Source organism: Rhinatrema bivittatum, chromosome 2 (genome assembly GCF_901001135.1).
Source record: "Rhinatrema bivittatum chromosome 2, aRhiBiv1.1, whole genome shotgun sequence".
Classification (NCBI taxonomy): domain Eukaryota; kingdom Metazoa; phylum Chordata; class Amphibia; order Gymnophiona; family Rhinatrematidae; genus Rhinatrema; species Rhinatrema bivittatum.
This window is the reverse complement of record NC_042616.1, coordinates 659161015-659177059: the sequence shown is the minus strand read 5'-3', so window position 1 is coordinate 659177059 and position 16045 is coordinate 659161015. Positions and strand designations below refer to the sequence as shown.

General features: G+C 43.5%; 1 protein-coding gene across 1 annotated transcript in view; it reads left to right on the top strand.

Moving 5' to 3' along the window:
• The window catches only part of PPP1R42 (protein phosphatase 1 regulatory subunit 42), a 231902-nt gene that overhangs the window by 17658 nt on the left and 198199 nt on the right, over nucleotides 1-16045 (top strand). Inside the window, 2 exon segments of the mRNA XM_029591417.1 lie at nucleotides 12285-12341; nucleotides 12343-12452. Of these exon segments, the coding sequence (XP_029447277.1) occupies nucleotides 12285-12341; nucleotides 12343-12452 (167 nt within the window).

Here is a 16045-nt window from a genome sequence, read left to right as displayed (position 1 = left end):
TTGTCAATAGGTTTTATCTGCATTAAGTGAGCTTAGCACGGGTAAATGGCTTTTGAAAATTTCTACGATAGTGCATTACATTTACATTTTCCTTTGAAAATGACCTCCATTGTGAAACTACATGTGTCCTTTTAGCTGGCTAAAAATCCGTATAAGTGGATTAAGCCATTCTCCCCACTTAACTCCTGTTTAACCCATGGAGATGCCGAATAAGCCTTTGAAAACGTGTACATTTAATTTTCTTTTTTTTTTTTTTAAGTTCAAATCTGTTTATTGGAAAATATCTTGTATGAACATACAACAAAATATAAAAGACATTGACAATAAGGAAGACATTACAGAAAAACAACATTACGACAAAATACAGAAATAACTGCCCGAATCAGGAATGTATAAACAGTCAAATGAGAATATAGCGACAGAGCTGTGCATTAAAAGGGAACACCCAAAGAATTAAGATAATCATCCACACCCTAGTCCAAGAGGCCAAATGATGGCTTTTGATTACGACCGCCTTTTCATACTTGCAGTATAAACAAATTGAGTTCCACCAATAGTGCTCATTGAGTAATTCACTGCGCTTCCAGAAAGATAAAATAAGATGAATTGTGATGGTAAGAAAAAAATCAAGGAGTTTATGATGAGAAGAGGAAAGGGAAAAAGGCAAAGCTGCACCACAGAGTATAACCATACGGTAGGATATCGGGGAGTCCAGATCTAGAATCAAGGAAATAATTCCCCAGGTATGCTGCCAAAAGGAAGAAACAATGGGACAAAGAAATAACATATGTGAAATAGCTTTAGGTAAAGAGCAAGACCAACATTCATGAGCTGACACAAGACCTGCATGGAAAAGTTTCCAAGGGGTCCAAACAGTTCGATGAGATACAAAAAAAGGAGGATTGAGTTAAACTGGAAGACAGTGAAATACGCAGTGAAGAGCGCCAAAAATATCCCCAGTCCATAACATCATCAGAACAATTATATTCAGAGCACCAAAAAGCTTATAAACCTAGAAGAGAAGAAAAAAGAGAGTTCATGAGGCTTTATAAAACCAAGAGGCTAAGTGTCCCAAGGAGCCAAAGTCACAGTACATTAAAAATAGATTGGGGAATTCAGTTAGACGAAAGCAAGATAACAAAGAAGTCAATAAAAAGGCCTGCAATTGCAACCAGATATACAACTGAGCTGAGTGGAGAGAATAGAGTTGCCTAAGTTCAGAAAAAGATACAAGGGAGCCATCCCAAATCAGCTGTGAAAGAAACCAAATCCCTCGAGCCTTCTAACCTGGCCAGTTGAGAGGGGTACCGTCAATAAGAAAATGCAGATGAAACCATATAGGAGCCAGTTGTGAAAAACCCCATGGCAGAGAAGAGAAAGACATAAGGCAATCATATTTCTTGAAAGCCCTATGCGTGGAGAAAAGAATGGGACGAGCTTGTAGAGTACGAGTGGGGAACATCCCAATAATAACCTCTAAGGGGAAGGGAAAAACTAAGTCCCTATCAATAGAAAGCCAACAAGGAGAATCAAGTATAGTCAATATAGAAGAAAACCAATGATATCCTTGTTGTAAAATAAGTCTGGTATCTATAGATGTCTGGAAAATTAACTCCCCCACGGCTTTTATCAGCCTTCAATTTAGAAAGAGCAATCCAAGGGAATTTGTGATGCCAAAGAAAGCGATCCACCTGAATATAAAAATCCTTGGAAAAACCAATTGGGACCATGGAGAAAATAAAATTGAGGCACGGAGCCCCACCAGGTTAAATGTAGGGGAGACCACCAGAGGATGGCATCTCGTAATATGCTTAGGAGAGAGGATTCACAATGAGTCAGGGTATCTGAAAGATCCTGAAAGTAAATAATACCCAAATACCTAAGGCCATTATCAGAAAAATGAAATGGGAAGGCTGTGATCTATATGTGCACCAAGTATATTTAGCACCAAAAACTCAGTTTTATGCCAGTTGATACGATATCCAGAAAACGAAGAATAAGTAGAAATAAGAGAAAATAAAGGAGGGAGAGAAGTAGCAGGGTTAACAATATATAGTAAAACATTATCTGCATAAACCGAAAGCTTATAAGTCGCAGAGCCCAAAGCAATACCTTCTATAGCCGGGATAGAATGAATAGCTAATAGCAAAGGTTCCAGAGCCAAATTAAAAAGGAAGGGAGAAAGGGGACAGCCCTGTCTAGTACCTTTATGCAGCGTAAAACGGAGGGGACCTGTGACTATTGAGATACAAGAATGCTGAAGGGTGGTGATATAGCATCATAGCGTCTCCAATAGGTAAGGCCACTCGACTCTGTCGAATGCTTTCTCAGCATCCAAGGAAAGGGCTATAATTGGAGTGGAGAAGGATTTATCCAAGCCTTGGATATGAAAAAAAATCTGAGCATTATTGGAGATGAGACGATTTTTAATAAAACCATCTTGGTCAGGTGAATAAGATCCCACATTGCCCCCGCCATTCTGGAAGCAAGAATTTGGTAAAAAGCTTATAATCTGTGTTTAGAAGGAAAGTAGAACGGTAATTGGAAACCAGTTGAGAATCCCTCCCAGGCTTTGGGGATTACGACAATACAGGCCTTTGAGAAGAAAGAATTATGTTCAAGGTGAGAGGACATGACAGTAAAATAATTATGAAGTTTAGGAACAAGCTGCTTTTGAAATGAATGAAAAAAGTCTGTGTACAGATTCTGGTCTGTGTACAATTCTGGTCGCCGCATCTCAAAAAAGATATAGTTGCGATGGAGAAGGTACAGAGAAGGGTAACCAAAATGATAAAGAGGATGGAACAGCTTCCCTATGAGGAAAGGCTGAAGAGGTTAGGGCTGTTCAGCTTGGAGAAAGAGATCTTTAAGATCATGAGAGGTCTTGAACGAGTAGATGTGACTCGGTTATTTTCACTTTCGAATAATAGAAGGACTAGGGGGCATTCCATGAAGTTAGCAAGTAGCACATTTAAGACTAATCGGAGAAAATTCTTTTTCACTCAACGCACAATAAAACTCTGGAATTTGTTGCCAGAGGATGTGGTTAGTGCAGTTAGTGTAGCTGGGTTCAAAAAAGGTTTGGATAAGTTCTTGGAGGAGAAGTCCATTAATGGCTATTAATCAATTTTACTTAGGGAATAGCCACTGCTATTAATTGCATCAGTAGCATGGGATCTTCTTAGTATTTGGGTAATTGCCAGGTTCTTGTGGCCTGGTTTTGGCCTCTGTTGGAAACAGGATGCTGGGCTTGATGGACCCTTGGTCTGACCCAGCATGGCAATTTCTTATGTTCTTATGTTCTTAAGTCCACTGTAAAACCATCGGGTCCAGGTATCTTCCCATCCTTCAAGGTAGTCAACGCAGTGGAGATTTCAGCTGAAACCATGGGCCGATCCAGCGTGAGGGATGGATGGGTTAACTGTGAAAGAAACTGGTTAATAGCAGAAATTGGAACAGAAGGTTCAGATTAATATAAGCTGGAATAAAATTCACTAAAAGCTTGCAGAATAGCAGGGTCAGACAGAAGCAGATCTCCATGCTGTGATTTGATCCCATGAACACATTTCCGTTCTTGCTTTTTTTCAAGTAAATAGCCAGTAAATGACCACTTTTATTATTCTCATCATAATAGAGGGCTTTTTGGAAAAAAAAAAAGATTTCTTAGTATCGAGACTCAGAAGTTTGTTGTAAGCATAACGAGCTTGTAGAAGAGGAGAGAGAGTATGAGAAGACGGATGGGAGATATGCTCTCGCTTTTGGCGGGCCACAAGTTGGAGCCGAGAGAATTCGGCCCATTGTGCCTTCTTCATCCTAATACTGTAACTGATGATAACACCTTGAATGGTGGCCTTAAAGGCAGCCCAACCCGTGGGAGGGAGACCTCTGAAGATTAATTATGGTTAAAATATTCCACAATTTTAGCTTGAAGATACTCATGAAAAGCGGTATCCTCTAACATGGCCGAATTAAATCTCCATAAATGTTTCTCCGAAGTAGACAAGGCTAAAGTAAGGGTGACTGATGCATAATCGGATACTAATATAGGTTTAATAGATGTCAGGAACCAGGGAGCTAGATATTAAAAAGTTATCAATATGTGGAGTTTGGGGATGAGAAAAATGTGTAGTCTTTATCAGTGGGATGAAGAAGGCGCCAGGGATCCGCCAGTTCAGCGGTCTCCATCAAACTATGGAGCACTTTATAGGATTTAGAATATGAAAGTTTAGTGGAGGATTGTTTATCCATAAGGAGATCTAAAGGTTGATTGAAATCACCCCCTATCACCAAGCAAGCAGAGCCTGCTCCCATCAGCTGTGATGAAATTCCCTGAAAAAAAACAGTATCATCTATATTGGGAGCATACATGTTAAAAAATAAAAGTTGGGTAGATCCGAAGGTTGCTGTAACAGATACCCAGCGACCTTCAGGATCAGCAGAATTATGAGTAGCATGAACCCCCAATTTCTTATGAAATAAAAATCACTACACATTTTTTGTGGGACATAGGACTAAAAAAAACCTTCCCTAACCCAGGTCTGTTTTAATTTGAGAGATTCTAAAGAAGAGAGGTGAGTTTCCTGAAGCAGGACAATATTAGCATGTAGAGAATGCAAATAAGATAGATTTTTCTTGCGTTTAATAGGGTGTGAAAGATCATTAACATTTAGAAGTAATTTGTAGGGTAGTAAATGAAGCCATAATGTGAAGAGACATAATGAGAGAGAGAAAAAGTACAGCATTTTTGATAAATAAAAAAAACCACAGTCAAGTTGCAAAAAGAAAAACAGGCAGCACAGGCAACTTAAAAAACAAAGAACAAGTACAAAAATCAGCCGTAAACAGGGTGTGAAAAAGAACCCAAGCCAAACTCATGGCATAGGAAAAAAAAGAGCCTCCAAGCAGGACCAGAAGCTAAACAAGATCCAGTCGCATTGAAGGGAAAAATTCAAATTAAAAAAAGCCCATTAGATGCATATAAACAAAACTAGAGTGCATCCTCCCTCACAAAAAACCTGAGGATTATCAGGAATACTGCATAAAAAGAAAATCAGTAGAACCATTATGGGCAAGAAAGAAAAATATGACTCTTCGCATGACGAATGAAAGGATCAAAAAATGACCCAAGTACTAATGTCCAAAGAGGAAAAAAAGGAATTGAAAATATAATATGGATCACTGCATAGCAAAAAACTGCAACAGCAAACCCAAAGAAGAAACAAAAATGATTGGACCAAAGAGTAGAAAAAATAGATCAGGTCACCATCGCAAAGGAAGTGTTGCGGGAGAGTGGATCCCTGAGCTGAGACGAAGTTGGCACCACCTGTAGGCTCTCATCGTCGGGAGGCAGATGCAGGTGAAGTGGAGACCCAACTGGACCTTCACCTATACCAACTCACGTTCCCCACAGGTTGAGCCCTTGGGTACCGGGGCCAGCAGGACTTAGGAGCGGGTCTCCAGGTGAAGACAATACAATGAAGGCAGAAGACAGCAGTGAAGTCAGACGAACCAGTGGTCGGGGCCGGCTGCAGACAGGAGAATCCAAGGACAGGCCAGGAGACGGTAGGCAGGCAGGAGTTCAGGACAGGCAGCAGACGAAGCAAAATCCAGGGACGAGCCGAGTCAGGAACCGGGAGAGCAAGCCGAGGGGACAAAGAGCTGGAGAGGAAGTAGGGGCGGAACCAAGGTACAGAGAGGAGCAGGAGCACAGGCTAAGTAACCGGATCGGAGCAGGAACGTAGCAACTCGCACTCACAAGGGAGCAAGACCTGTTGCTGAGGTGACGTCATCACTCTGGGCCATGGGGACTTCCCTGCCGCTGGCCCTTTAAATAGGAGGAAATGGTGTGCGCCTGGGAGGACCTTGGACAGAGGCAGTGGCATCAGGAGAAGTGGGGAAGGTGGAAGAAGGCCGAGCCTGCTGCGGTCGGCGTTGGGGACAGAGGCCAGCCACGAACGGAGCAGGAGCGAGCCTTCTGGCCCCCGAGGTGAGGGGAACCAGCTGCGCGGGTCTGCGGCTGGGACGCCTAACAGGAAGATTCCAGCGATGAAAGGAAGGCTTCCATGTTCGCAGGGTTCCCAAAGTTTTTTGTTTGATTGTAGCAACCAAGAAGATAAGGTCAGTACAACAGGGATTCTTTATTAGCAGATGTAGTACAGTTGAGATTAAAAGGCTTTTCATTTGCATCCATGCAGGGTATATAAGGCCATACTGGGCTCCCAGGGCCTGTAAAACAAGGACGAAATGCCAAGAATGCTTTTCTCTTAGCTGCTGTTGTCTTAGTGAGATCAGGCACAAAAAAGCAAGGTATGGCCTTGATACTTTACTGGCAATTTAGCCCGGTGAGCCAAGAAAATCTCCAGAGTCTGCTTGTAGCATAGTAGCTTGAAAATGATAGGCCTTGGGTACCTCGAATTTTGAAGAGGTCTGGACGGTAGTGTGATGAGCCCATTCAATTTCGAAGGGCAAGTCAAATTGTAGATGCAGACAGGTAGGAATCAATGTGGTCAAAAACCGTCACATATCCAAACCCTCCAGTTCGGGGAATCCAAGGAGTTGCACATTGTTGCAGCGATTTTCAGTTGGCCATGTCTTCTAGCTCATTCTGGAGATGTTCTACCAATGTAGTTACCTGCGGGAGCGCAGCAGTCGCCATCAAAAGCGATGCTGTCTAGGACTCGATATCCTCCAAACAGGTGGCATGGGAGGTGAATTGTTCAGTCAAAGAGGAAAGGTCTGAGCGAATGGCTGCAGTGGAATCAGTGTTGCTCTGAAGCATGATTTTTAGCTGGTGAAGTTAAGCCAAAACTAACTCTGCTGATGCCATGTTTTTATCAGTAATCAACTTTTCTGGGGATGGTGGGGTCCGGTTTAAGGCGCTTGAGCCGGCTGCGGCCGCAAAAGCAGTGTCGATCTTACTCGACTTAGTTCCAGACATATCGCAGCATAGCGTGGAACAAAAATCAGGTGGCGCACCAAAAGTGAATGTGGGCAAAAAGGTAGATTTATGCGGGATCTTGAAGAGTAGCTGGATCAAGGAGCCATCTTGGTCGCTACTCATGAGCATCCCCGTGTACATTTAATTTTCAAAAATGTGTGAGTGTGGTCAATGCATGACTTTAATCTCCCTTTGACGAAAACTTAAAATATGTGCATACCTTTTATCTGCATAGCCTCTTGATCTTGCAGGCAGTTTGTGTTTGAAGACTAGGCTGCTGTGTGTAGGCTGAAAAGTACACATACTTTGTCAGGCGGCTTAGGGAAAATATACCCCATAAAGCATAAATGTGGTATGAGGAAAGGAAGATTTTCCCATCAGTAAGCAGGCTGAATGAGCCATACTGTTTGGGATGTCCCTTCGGGGGGACTCGAGGTGGAAACTTCTCTCAAGATATACAGAGCTTTCCTCTGTGCACTTGCTCGGTGGTTCCTGCGCGATTGCCTGACTGCCTCACTTCTGTTTTTTCTTGTGTAGCACACAGAAGCGGATCTCCTTCTCTTTTTTGTTTTTTCCTCTCATTTTTCTCCTTCTTCTCACTTCAGTGAACTCCAAAAAGCACTTTTAAGTTCTACCCATGGCTCCCAAGGCCCCAGGTTTCAAGTATTGCCAGTGTGGCAAGGTTCTGTCCATCATCAATGTGTTGAGTCATCTCCCTCTCCCTACTGAGATTCAGGATATTCTAATATCTGCCAGAAAACCATCCACAAGAAGGAATTATGCCAGCAAGTGGCATAGGTACCTTCACTGGTGAGCAACAGTGGCAGTAGACCCATTCAGCTGTTCCCCAGATAAATAGCTGCAATATCTGCATCTGATATACTTCTCTGGCCTAGCAGTATCATCTATCAGACTGCACCTCAGTGCCATAGCAGCAAATCATCCTTCCACACAGGGAAACTCAATCTCGACACACCCACTGCTGTCTCGTTTCATGAGGTGGGCTCTAAGGCTCCGTCTGGTTCCTTAGAATATCAGCCTGGTATTGGAAAAACTTATGCTTCTGCCCTTTGAGCCGATGCAAACTGCATCCATGACATTTCTTACTTAGAAGGTATTGTTCCTGGTAGTGATAACTTCAGGAAGACGGGTTAGTGAGCTTCAGGTGTTAGTTCACTACCCCTCTTACTTGCAATTCTACCACGAAAAAGTCACCTTGCGGATCCATCCATCCTTTCTTCCAAGAATGGTCTTAGCTTTTCACCTGAATTAGACAAATCTCCTTACTGACCTTCTTTCCAAAGTCGCATGTGACTGATAGGGAAAGGATACTGCACACTCTGGATTGTAAAAGAGCCATGGCATACTGCAAACGGAGGACACAATTGTTATGATTTGTGGGTATGTGGGCCCTTGGCCCGAGATGCAAGTTGTTACTACCTGTGGGAAGGACCCCCACAGGTCTGCACCATCGGGAGGTGAGGTCAGAGACAGCGGAGAGCTCTGGGTGAGTCAATGGAGAGGTCCCGTGGTACCAGGTGAGGACTCCCGTGGAGAGTAGACTGGAGGCAATACCTGGGCAGGGACCCCAAGGAGAGGAGTGCCAGAAAGACTGCAGAGCGGGAGGTGTGAGGCTTGGTCAGTCAGGAGGTACTCCGGAGGGCAACCCCGAGGGGAGGAGCTGCACAGCATAGGATGATGATGTAAAGCCGTAGGCCAACCCCCAGGACAGGGAATCCTGAGCTGAGCCTCTGGTGATGACGTAGCACCGCCCCCGAGGAGTGGGGAAATATTGGCAATCTCGATACAGTACGTAGGCGCAACCCCGAGGTGTGGGGAGGCGTGCAAAGTCCAGAGAAGCCGGAGGGCACTATCCCGAGGAGTGGGGAAGCCATGGCTGTTACTGTAAAATGTGAGCGCAGTCCCGAGGAGCGGGAGGTGCGGACAGACTTGTTCAGGTTGGGGGTGCAACTCCGAGGAGCAGGGAAGCCCCTCTGTAGAACTCACAGATAGCTGAGATGTCCCAGAGGTAGTCCCGAGGAACGGGAGGCCTTGCAGTTTAGAACCCAGGAGATGCAGAGCCAGCCTGAGAAGGCATGGTCTCAGGAACACGTAGGCAGTATAACCCTGGGGGAATTCTGCGCTACTGCGGAATGCAGAATTTGTGCAGAATTCCCCATCTGCGCAGAATTGCCAAATTCTGCGCAGAAAATAGCAGAGGAGACCCCGGCATGCCGTGAACGGAGCGTGTCCTGCGGCAACATGCTCCATTCGCAGCGAAGATGAAGGCCTGGCGCGCTGTTCGCGGCGAAAAGAGAAGGCCTCTGTGTGCTGCGCTCTGTTTGCAGCGAAGATGAAGGCTCGGTGCGCCGTTCACGGCACACAGGGGCTTTCTCTTTTCGCCGCAAACAGCGTGCCGGGCTGTTCGCGGCACATGGGGCCTTCCCTTTTCACCACGAACAGCACACCAGACCTTCATCTTCACCGTGAACGGAGCGCGTTCTGCGGCATTGCCGGTGACAGAGAATGTGTGTCGGGGAGGGGAGGGTGAGCGAGAGCAGGAGGGGTGTGAGAGAGAGCATGGTGGGGGGATGCCGGTGAGAGAGAATGTGTGTGTGAGAGAGGGGAGGGTGACAGAGAGCATGTTTGGTAAGAGGGGGGTGAGGAGTGTGAGAGAGCAGGAGGGTGTGAGAGAGAGCATGGGAGGTAAGAGAGGTTGGGTGGGGGGGGGTGCTTGAGTGTGGGTTTCAGAGAGAGGGAGCCTATATGAGGGGAGGGGGATGCCGGTGAGAGAGAAGGTTGTGTGAGAGAGGAGAGGGGGTGTGGGGGAGGGTGAGAGACAGCTTGGTTGATAAGAGGGGAGTGGGGGGATGCTTGAGTGTGGGTTTCAGAGAGCGAGCGTATATGAGGGGAGGGTGACAGCAGGAGGGTGTGAGAGAGAGCATGGGAGGTAAGAGAGGGTGGGTGGGGGGGATGCTTGAGTGTGGGTTTCAGAGAGAGGGAGCCTATATGAGGAGATTGTGAAGGAGTGAGTATGTGTGTGAGAGATTAGGAGCTCCTGTGTATGAAAAAAGGGTCGTGTGTATGTGAGAGTGCTAGCCTGTGTGAAGGGATTGGGTATGTGTGAGCAAGAGTTTGTGTGAGCAAGAGTCTGTGTGAAGGGCTGTGTGAGAGGGAGACATAGGTAGCCTGTATGAGGATGTATGTGTGAGAGAGAAAGGGAGATTGTGTGGCTGTGTATGCAAGAGAGAGGGCCCTGTATGTGGGGATGTGTGTGTGTGCGCGCGAGTGAGGGAGGGAGCCTGTTTGAGGGTGTGTGTATGTGGAAAGGGCACTCTTACAGTGAATTTCTAGGGAAATTCTGCTCAAAATATTTAAAATTCTGCAACTTTTTTTCTGTAATAATTTAAAATGTAATTACTTAAAGATTGTCATGTAAATTGTGTTATTTTGACCAATATAAAGTTTGCAGAATTTTCAGTTTTTGTGCGCAGAATTTTAAATTTTTTTGCACAGAATTCCCCCAGGAGTAGCCTTAGTCGAAGATGTACGGAACTTGTTGTCAAGTCAGCTAGCTGAGGGCAAAGGTGGAGTTTAAATACACCGGTCTGATGATGTCATCAACCGGAGACACCCCCAAGGTTCCCGCCGATGAGGCTTCAAAGGAGGGCCTGATGGCGTGCGCGTACCTAGGAGGCCCAAAGTCAAGGAGGATGGTGGCGGTGTCCAAACTGCCATGAGGAGTCTCGGGGAACGCGGCGGTGAAAGCTGGCCTGAGCCGTGAGCAGCCCCGGGGAGGTCAGAGAGTAGTGCAGGAAAAAAAGTACACGCGGCTGCAGCCGTCTGCGACCAAGCATAACAATCTCCTAAGTGACAATCCCAACTCTTTGTCTCCTTCAGTCCAAACGCACCAAGATTGACGGTCACCAAAAAAACTATTAGCTATCTGGTTTTTCCAATGCATTCGTTTCTGCTACTCAATCTAACCATCGCGCCTTGTAGTGCAAGTTAAGGCACATCAACTCAGAGCCACAGCAGCTTCAGTAGCTCACCTTCGCAAAGCACCAGTTGTAGACATTTGTAGAGTGGCTACTTGGTCCTCTCTTCATACCTTCACATCCCATTACTGCCTCCACAACAAACGAATCAGATGCAGCAACGGGTGCGGCAACACTGCACCACGCCACTGGCACATAGAGCTGTCCACCAACAGGACAGATTTCGCACACTGGACCTCCTAGAGTATGACAAGAAGGAAGAATAGCACTTTTATGCATGCGTATTCACAGTGTGGCCAATCTACCCTCAGCTGGGGACTCTCAGCCAGCATGGCTAATTCAGTCTGCTTATCTGGGGGGGGAGGGGGGGGGGGAGCAAGTTTGCTTATTGTAAATGGTGTTTTCCGTAGATAGCAGGATGAATTAGCTATACAATCCCACCCTTCTCCATGGACAGCTTCTCATTCGTTCTATCTTTGCCTGTTTGTTCTGTTCCCTTCTCGAGTGCGAACAAAGAGAGTTGAATTGGTGTCGGGATAAACAAATATTTATTGGAAATATCAGATGGTGCCCGACTCGGGCCGAGTTTCGCCCATCAACATGGGCTGCTTCAGGGGCTGTATATAAACAATAAAATTATCACATTGTAAAAGATAGTTTAAAACAATAATTACTCATAAATCATAAGTCACAACACTTAAATACATTCAAAGGGACAAACACACATGTAAAAAACGTATAAATACATAGGATTATTCCCTGCTCGTCCATACTTTCTTATCAACTGAGGCAGTCAGGTAATCACACGGGAACCAACACTGCGCAGTGCACAGAGTGGTGCACAGAGTAAAGCTCTATATATCTTGAGATACGTTTCTTCTGCCTCGAGCCACCAAGGGCCTTCCCAGACAGCTTAGCTAATTCATCCTGCTAGATACTGAAAACCTTTATGATAAGCAAATTGGCTTGTTTACTCAGCAGTGAATTCTACAAGCAAAGGGTGTGTGGCTTTTTCTAATATCAGTGTTCAGCTAAGTTGAGAATTATGTTGCAGACTGTTAATGAATACATGTACTTGAGTGGTGTGGAAGAATTAATAGGGAACAGTTATTGTACTTTATTTGCTATTTGTATTTATATTTGAATATTCCAAAGGCCTTGAGCATCTAACAGAAAGGGGGATTATAGATAAAAAATGATAGATAAATTCACAGATTAGGGGACTAGTTCATGCAGTAACAGCCAAACTTTTCTTTTGTATTACTGTTTCACTTCTGCTGATCTGTTTGACTGCTGTTGCTGCATCTGAATTACAGAAACTATATGTTGTGCCTTTTCTTTTCCTGTCGGATGACCTCTCCTTGTGCAAAAATCTGAGTGTCTTATATTTGTATGATAACTGTATGCTCTCAAATTCGCAATCTGGGGTTTGCTTCCAACCTAACACATCTGTATCTACAGAACAACTGCATTTCCTGTATAGAGAATCTCACAAATCTGAAAAAACTTCAAAAACTGTAAGTGAAAATTATTATTCTTTTTACTTAAAGATTATGACACTTCTGAATGTATATATAGACTGTTACCACAATTAGGAGGTTAGGAGGGACATATTGTATAATAAGAGTCAAGTAGTTATTTACATCAACAGGTGAATAATTTACCCGAATGTAAGAATTGATTAATTATAGTCCTATTGCAGGCAAATAGGCAATCTTTTGGCAAACAGATTAACATAAAGTACACCTAATACTTAAGGGACTTGAAATTGGAAAGCATCCTCAGTCCTGTAAATAACAGCAAAAAGTTAAGATGCTGACAGTGATGGTTCACCTTTGCTTCTTTATAGAAGGGGATTCCTTCTTTGGAGAATTGGAGGAAACAATTCTTTGAGATAGCTCGCACTGAGAGCTGGCATACTCTCAAGAGGAAAAGCAGGGTTTTGGTATGGGATAGGTTCTGGTCCTATTACTCAGCTCATTACAATAAGGATTTATAATAAGTGTACTGGTTACGTGTTAGGTGGGATTCTTGAACACCATTAATTTTTTTTTTTGTTTATTGAACTTGTCTGTCTGTTTATGAAGTAAATAGGTTTTTTATTTTTTTATAATTCTTTATTCATTTTTAATACATAAGGTTTTTTTTTTAATGGATGCAGACAACAGTTCAGCAGCAGGATGGGAGCTACTCAGTGTTTTGCACTAAGTGTCACATGTATGTTTATCCTCTGTAATTTTAGGCAGGTTGCATTCCAGCAAGACATTTTTCCCTAACTGTACATCAGTCGCCTCTGCAGAGTAAAGCTTTTGGCAAAACTCATATAATTCTCTATTAATTTGCTGACATCTGTTCATTAAATTGCCCTCAGCATCACCAACCACTGCTATGTTTTGTTGCCCTGACCAATTCTTAACTAGATTGGCAAACATCTTCCCTGGATGATTCTCATTATTAAAAAGATGGTGTTTATAAAATAACAGACATCACTTCTTGTTAGTGCAATAGAGAGTTCAATGTGGTTTGTGAGGCTAAGTAATCTGCTCTAGCTCTCTTAGTTGGATGTCTAATTAATTGGGATCTAGGTTTATGTACCTGTCTCTCCAAATTTAAAAATGTGTTTATCTAATTCCTTCTTTCTATATGCAACATAAGAAATAATATGCCCCAAGCACTACTTTAGCACTTTCCCAAAACAACATAGGGTTAGATGTATATTCTATATTATGAGAGCTGTATTGCTTCTATTTAGAAATTAAGATCAAACCAAATTAGGGCATCATCTGAAATTTCAAGTGGCCCAATTTGTACCGAGAGAATTCTAGCAAAAACATTGTTACAAACCAGTAAAATCACTCCTGTTTCCAGGGAACAGGTCTTTCAACGGACCTGCCAAGCACATCTTTGAGCTCCCTCAGAATCCTCTAGATAGTGAGGAAGCTTCCCAGGATATAGAAATTCGTAAGAGGGCGGGCTATACATTTTTGTAAAATAAATAAATAAAATAGAAGGTAAAGTTTGTCTATTTGCAGATTCATACTAAGATCTGCAACAGAGTGGATACGCCTGAAGGAGTTGAGAGTGATTTAAGAAAGCTTGAAGAGTGGCAGCTGGGATTCAATGTAAAGGAGTGCAGTGTCATGCATCTGAGGTGTGTAATCTAAAAGAGCTGTATGTGATGGGAGGTGAACGGTTAATGTGCACAGACTGGGAGAGAGACCTTGGGATAATAAGTTTCTGGTGATCTGAAGCTGGCGAAGCAATACAACAAGGCGATAGCTAAAACCCAGAAGAATACTGAGCTGCATAGAGAGAGGAATAACTAGCGGGAAAAAGGAGGTAATAATGCCCTTGTACAGGTTGCTTGGTGTGGCTTCACCTGGAGTACTTTGTTCAGTTCTGGAGCCTATATCTCAAAAAAAATAAGGTCAAGATGGAGCAGTGTAGAAAAGGGCGACCAATATAATGTGCGGTTGGTATTGGAAGACTTATGAGGAGAGGATGAAGGATCTGAATATGAATATCCTAGAAGAGAAAAGGTGCAGGGGAGATATGATACAGACCTTCAGATACCTGAAAGGTTTTAATGATGCAATATCTTCAAACCTTTTCCATTGGACAGGAAACTGAAGAACTAGGTGTCATAAAATGAAACTCCAGGGGGATGACTCAGAGCCAACATCAGGAAATACTTCTTCATAGAGAGGGTGTTGATGCTTGGAATGCCCTTTCAGAAGAGGTGGTGAGGATGAAAACAGTAAACAAATTCAAAAGGGCATGGGATAAACACTGTGAATCCCTAAAGACTAGAGGTAAAAAATGAAGAAAAGGGTGCATGAGGTAACCTGAATGGAGTGGCACTTAAGAACATAAGAAATTTCTATGCTGGGTCAGACCAAGGGTCCATCAAGCCTAGCATCCTGTTTCCAACAGAAGCCAAACCAGGCCACAAGAACTTGGCAAGTACACAAACACTAAGAAGATCCCATGCTACTGATGCCAGTAATAGCAGAGGCCATTCCCTAAGTCAACTTGATTAATAGCAGTTAATGGACTTCTTCTCCAAGAACTTATGCAAACCTTTTTTAAACCCAGCTACATTAACTGCACTAAATACATCTTCTGGCAACAAATTCGAGAGCTTAATTGTGCATTGAGTGAAAAAGAATTTTCTCCGATTAGGCTTAAATGTGCTACTTGCTGACTTCATGGAGTGCCCCTAGTCCTTCTATTATCCGAAAGTGTAAATAACTGATTCACATCTACTCGTTCAAGACCTCTCATTATTTTAAAGACCTTTATCATATCCCCCCTCAGCCGTCTCTTCTCCAAGATGAACAGCCCTAACCTCTTCAGCCTTTCCTCATAGGGGAGCTGTTCCATCCCCTTTATCATTTTCGTTGCCCTTCTGTGTACCTTCTCCATTGCAACTATATCTTTTTTGAGATGCAGTGACCAGAACTGTACACAGTATTCAAGGTGCGGTCTCACCATGGAGCGATACAGAGGCATTATGACATTTTCTGTTTTGTTAACCAATCCCTTCTTAATAATTCCTAACATTCTGTTTGCCTTTTTGCCTGCCGCAGCACACTGAGCTGATGATTTCAAAGTATTATCCACTATAATGTCTAGATCTTTTTCCTGGGTGGTAGCTCCTAATATGGAACCTAATATCGTGAAACTACAGCAAGGGTTATTTTTCCCTATATGCAACCCCTTGCACTTGTCCACATTAAATTTCATCTGCCATTTGGATTCCCAATCTTCCAGTCTCGCAAGGTCCTCCTGCAATGTATCACAATCCGCTTGTGATTTAACTACTCCAAATAATTTCGTATCATCTGCAAATTTGATAACCTCGCTCGTCGTATTCCTTTCCAGATCATTTATAAATATATTGAAAAGCACTGGTCCAAGTACAGATCCCTGAGGCACTCCACTGTTTACCCTTTTCCACTGAGAAAATTGTCCATTTAATCCTCTCTATTTCCTGTCTTTTAACCAGTTTGTAATCCACGAAAGGACATCACGTCTTATCCCATGACTTTTTATTTTTCTTAGAAGCCTCTCATGAGGGACTTTGTCAAACACCTTCTGAAAATACAAA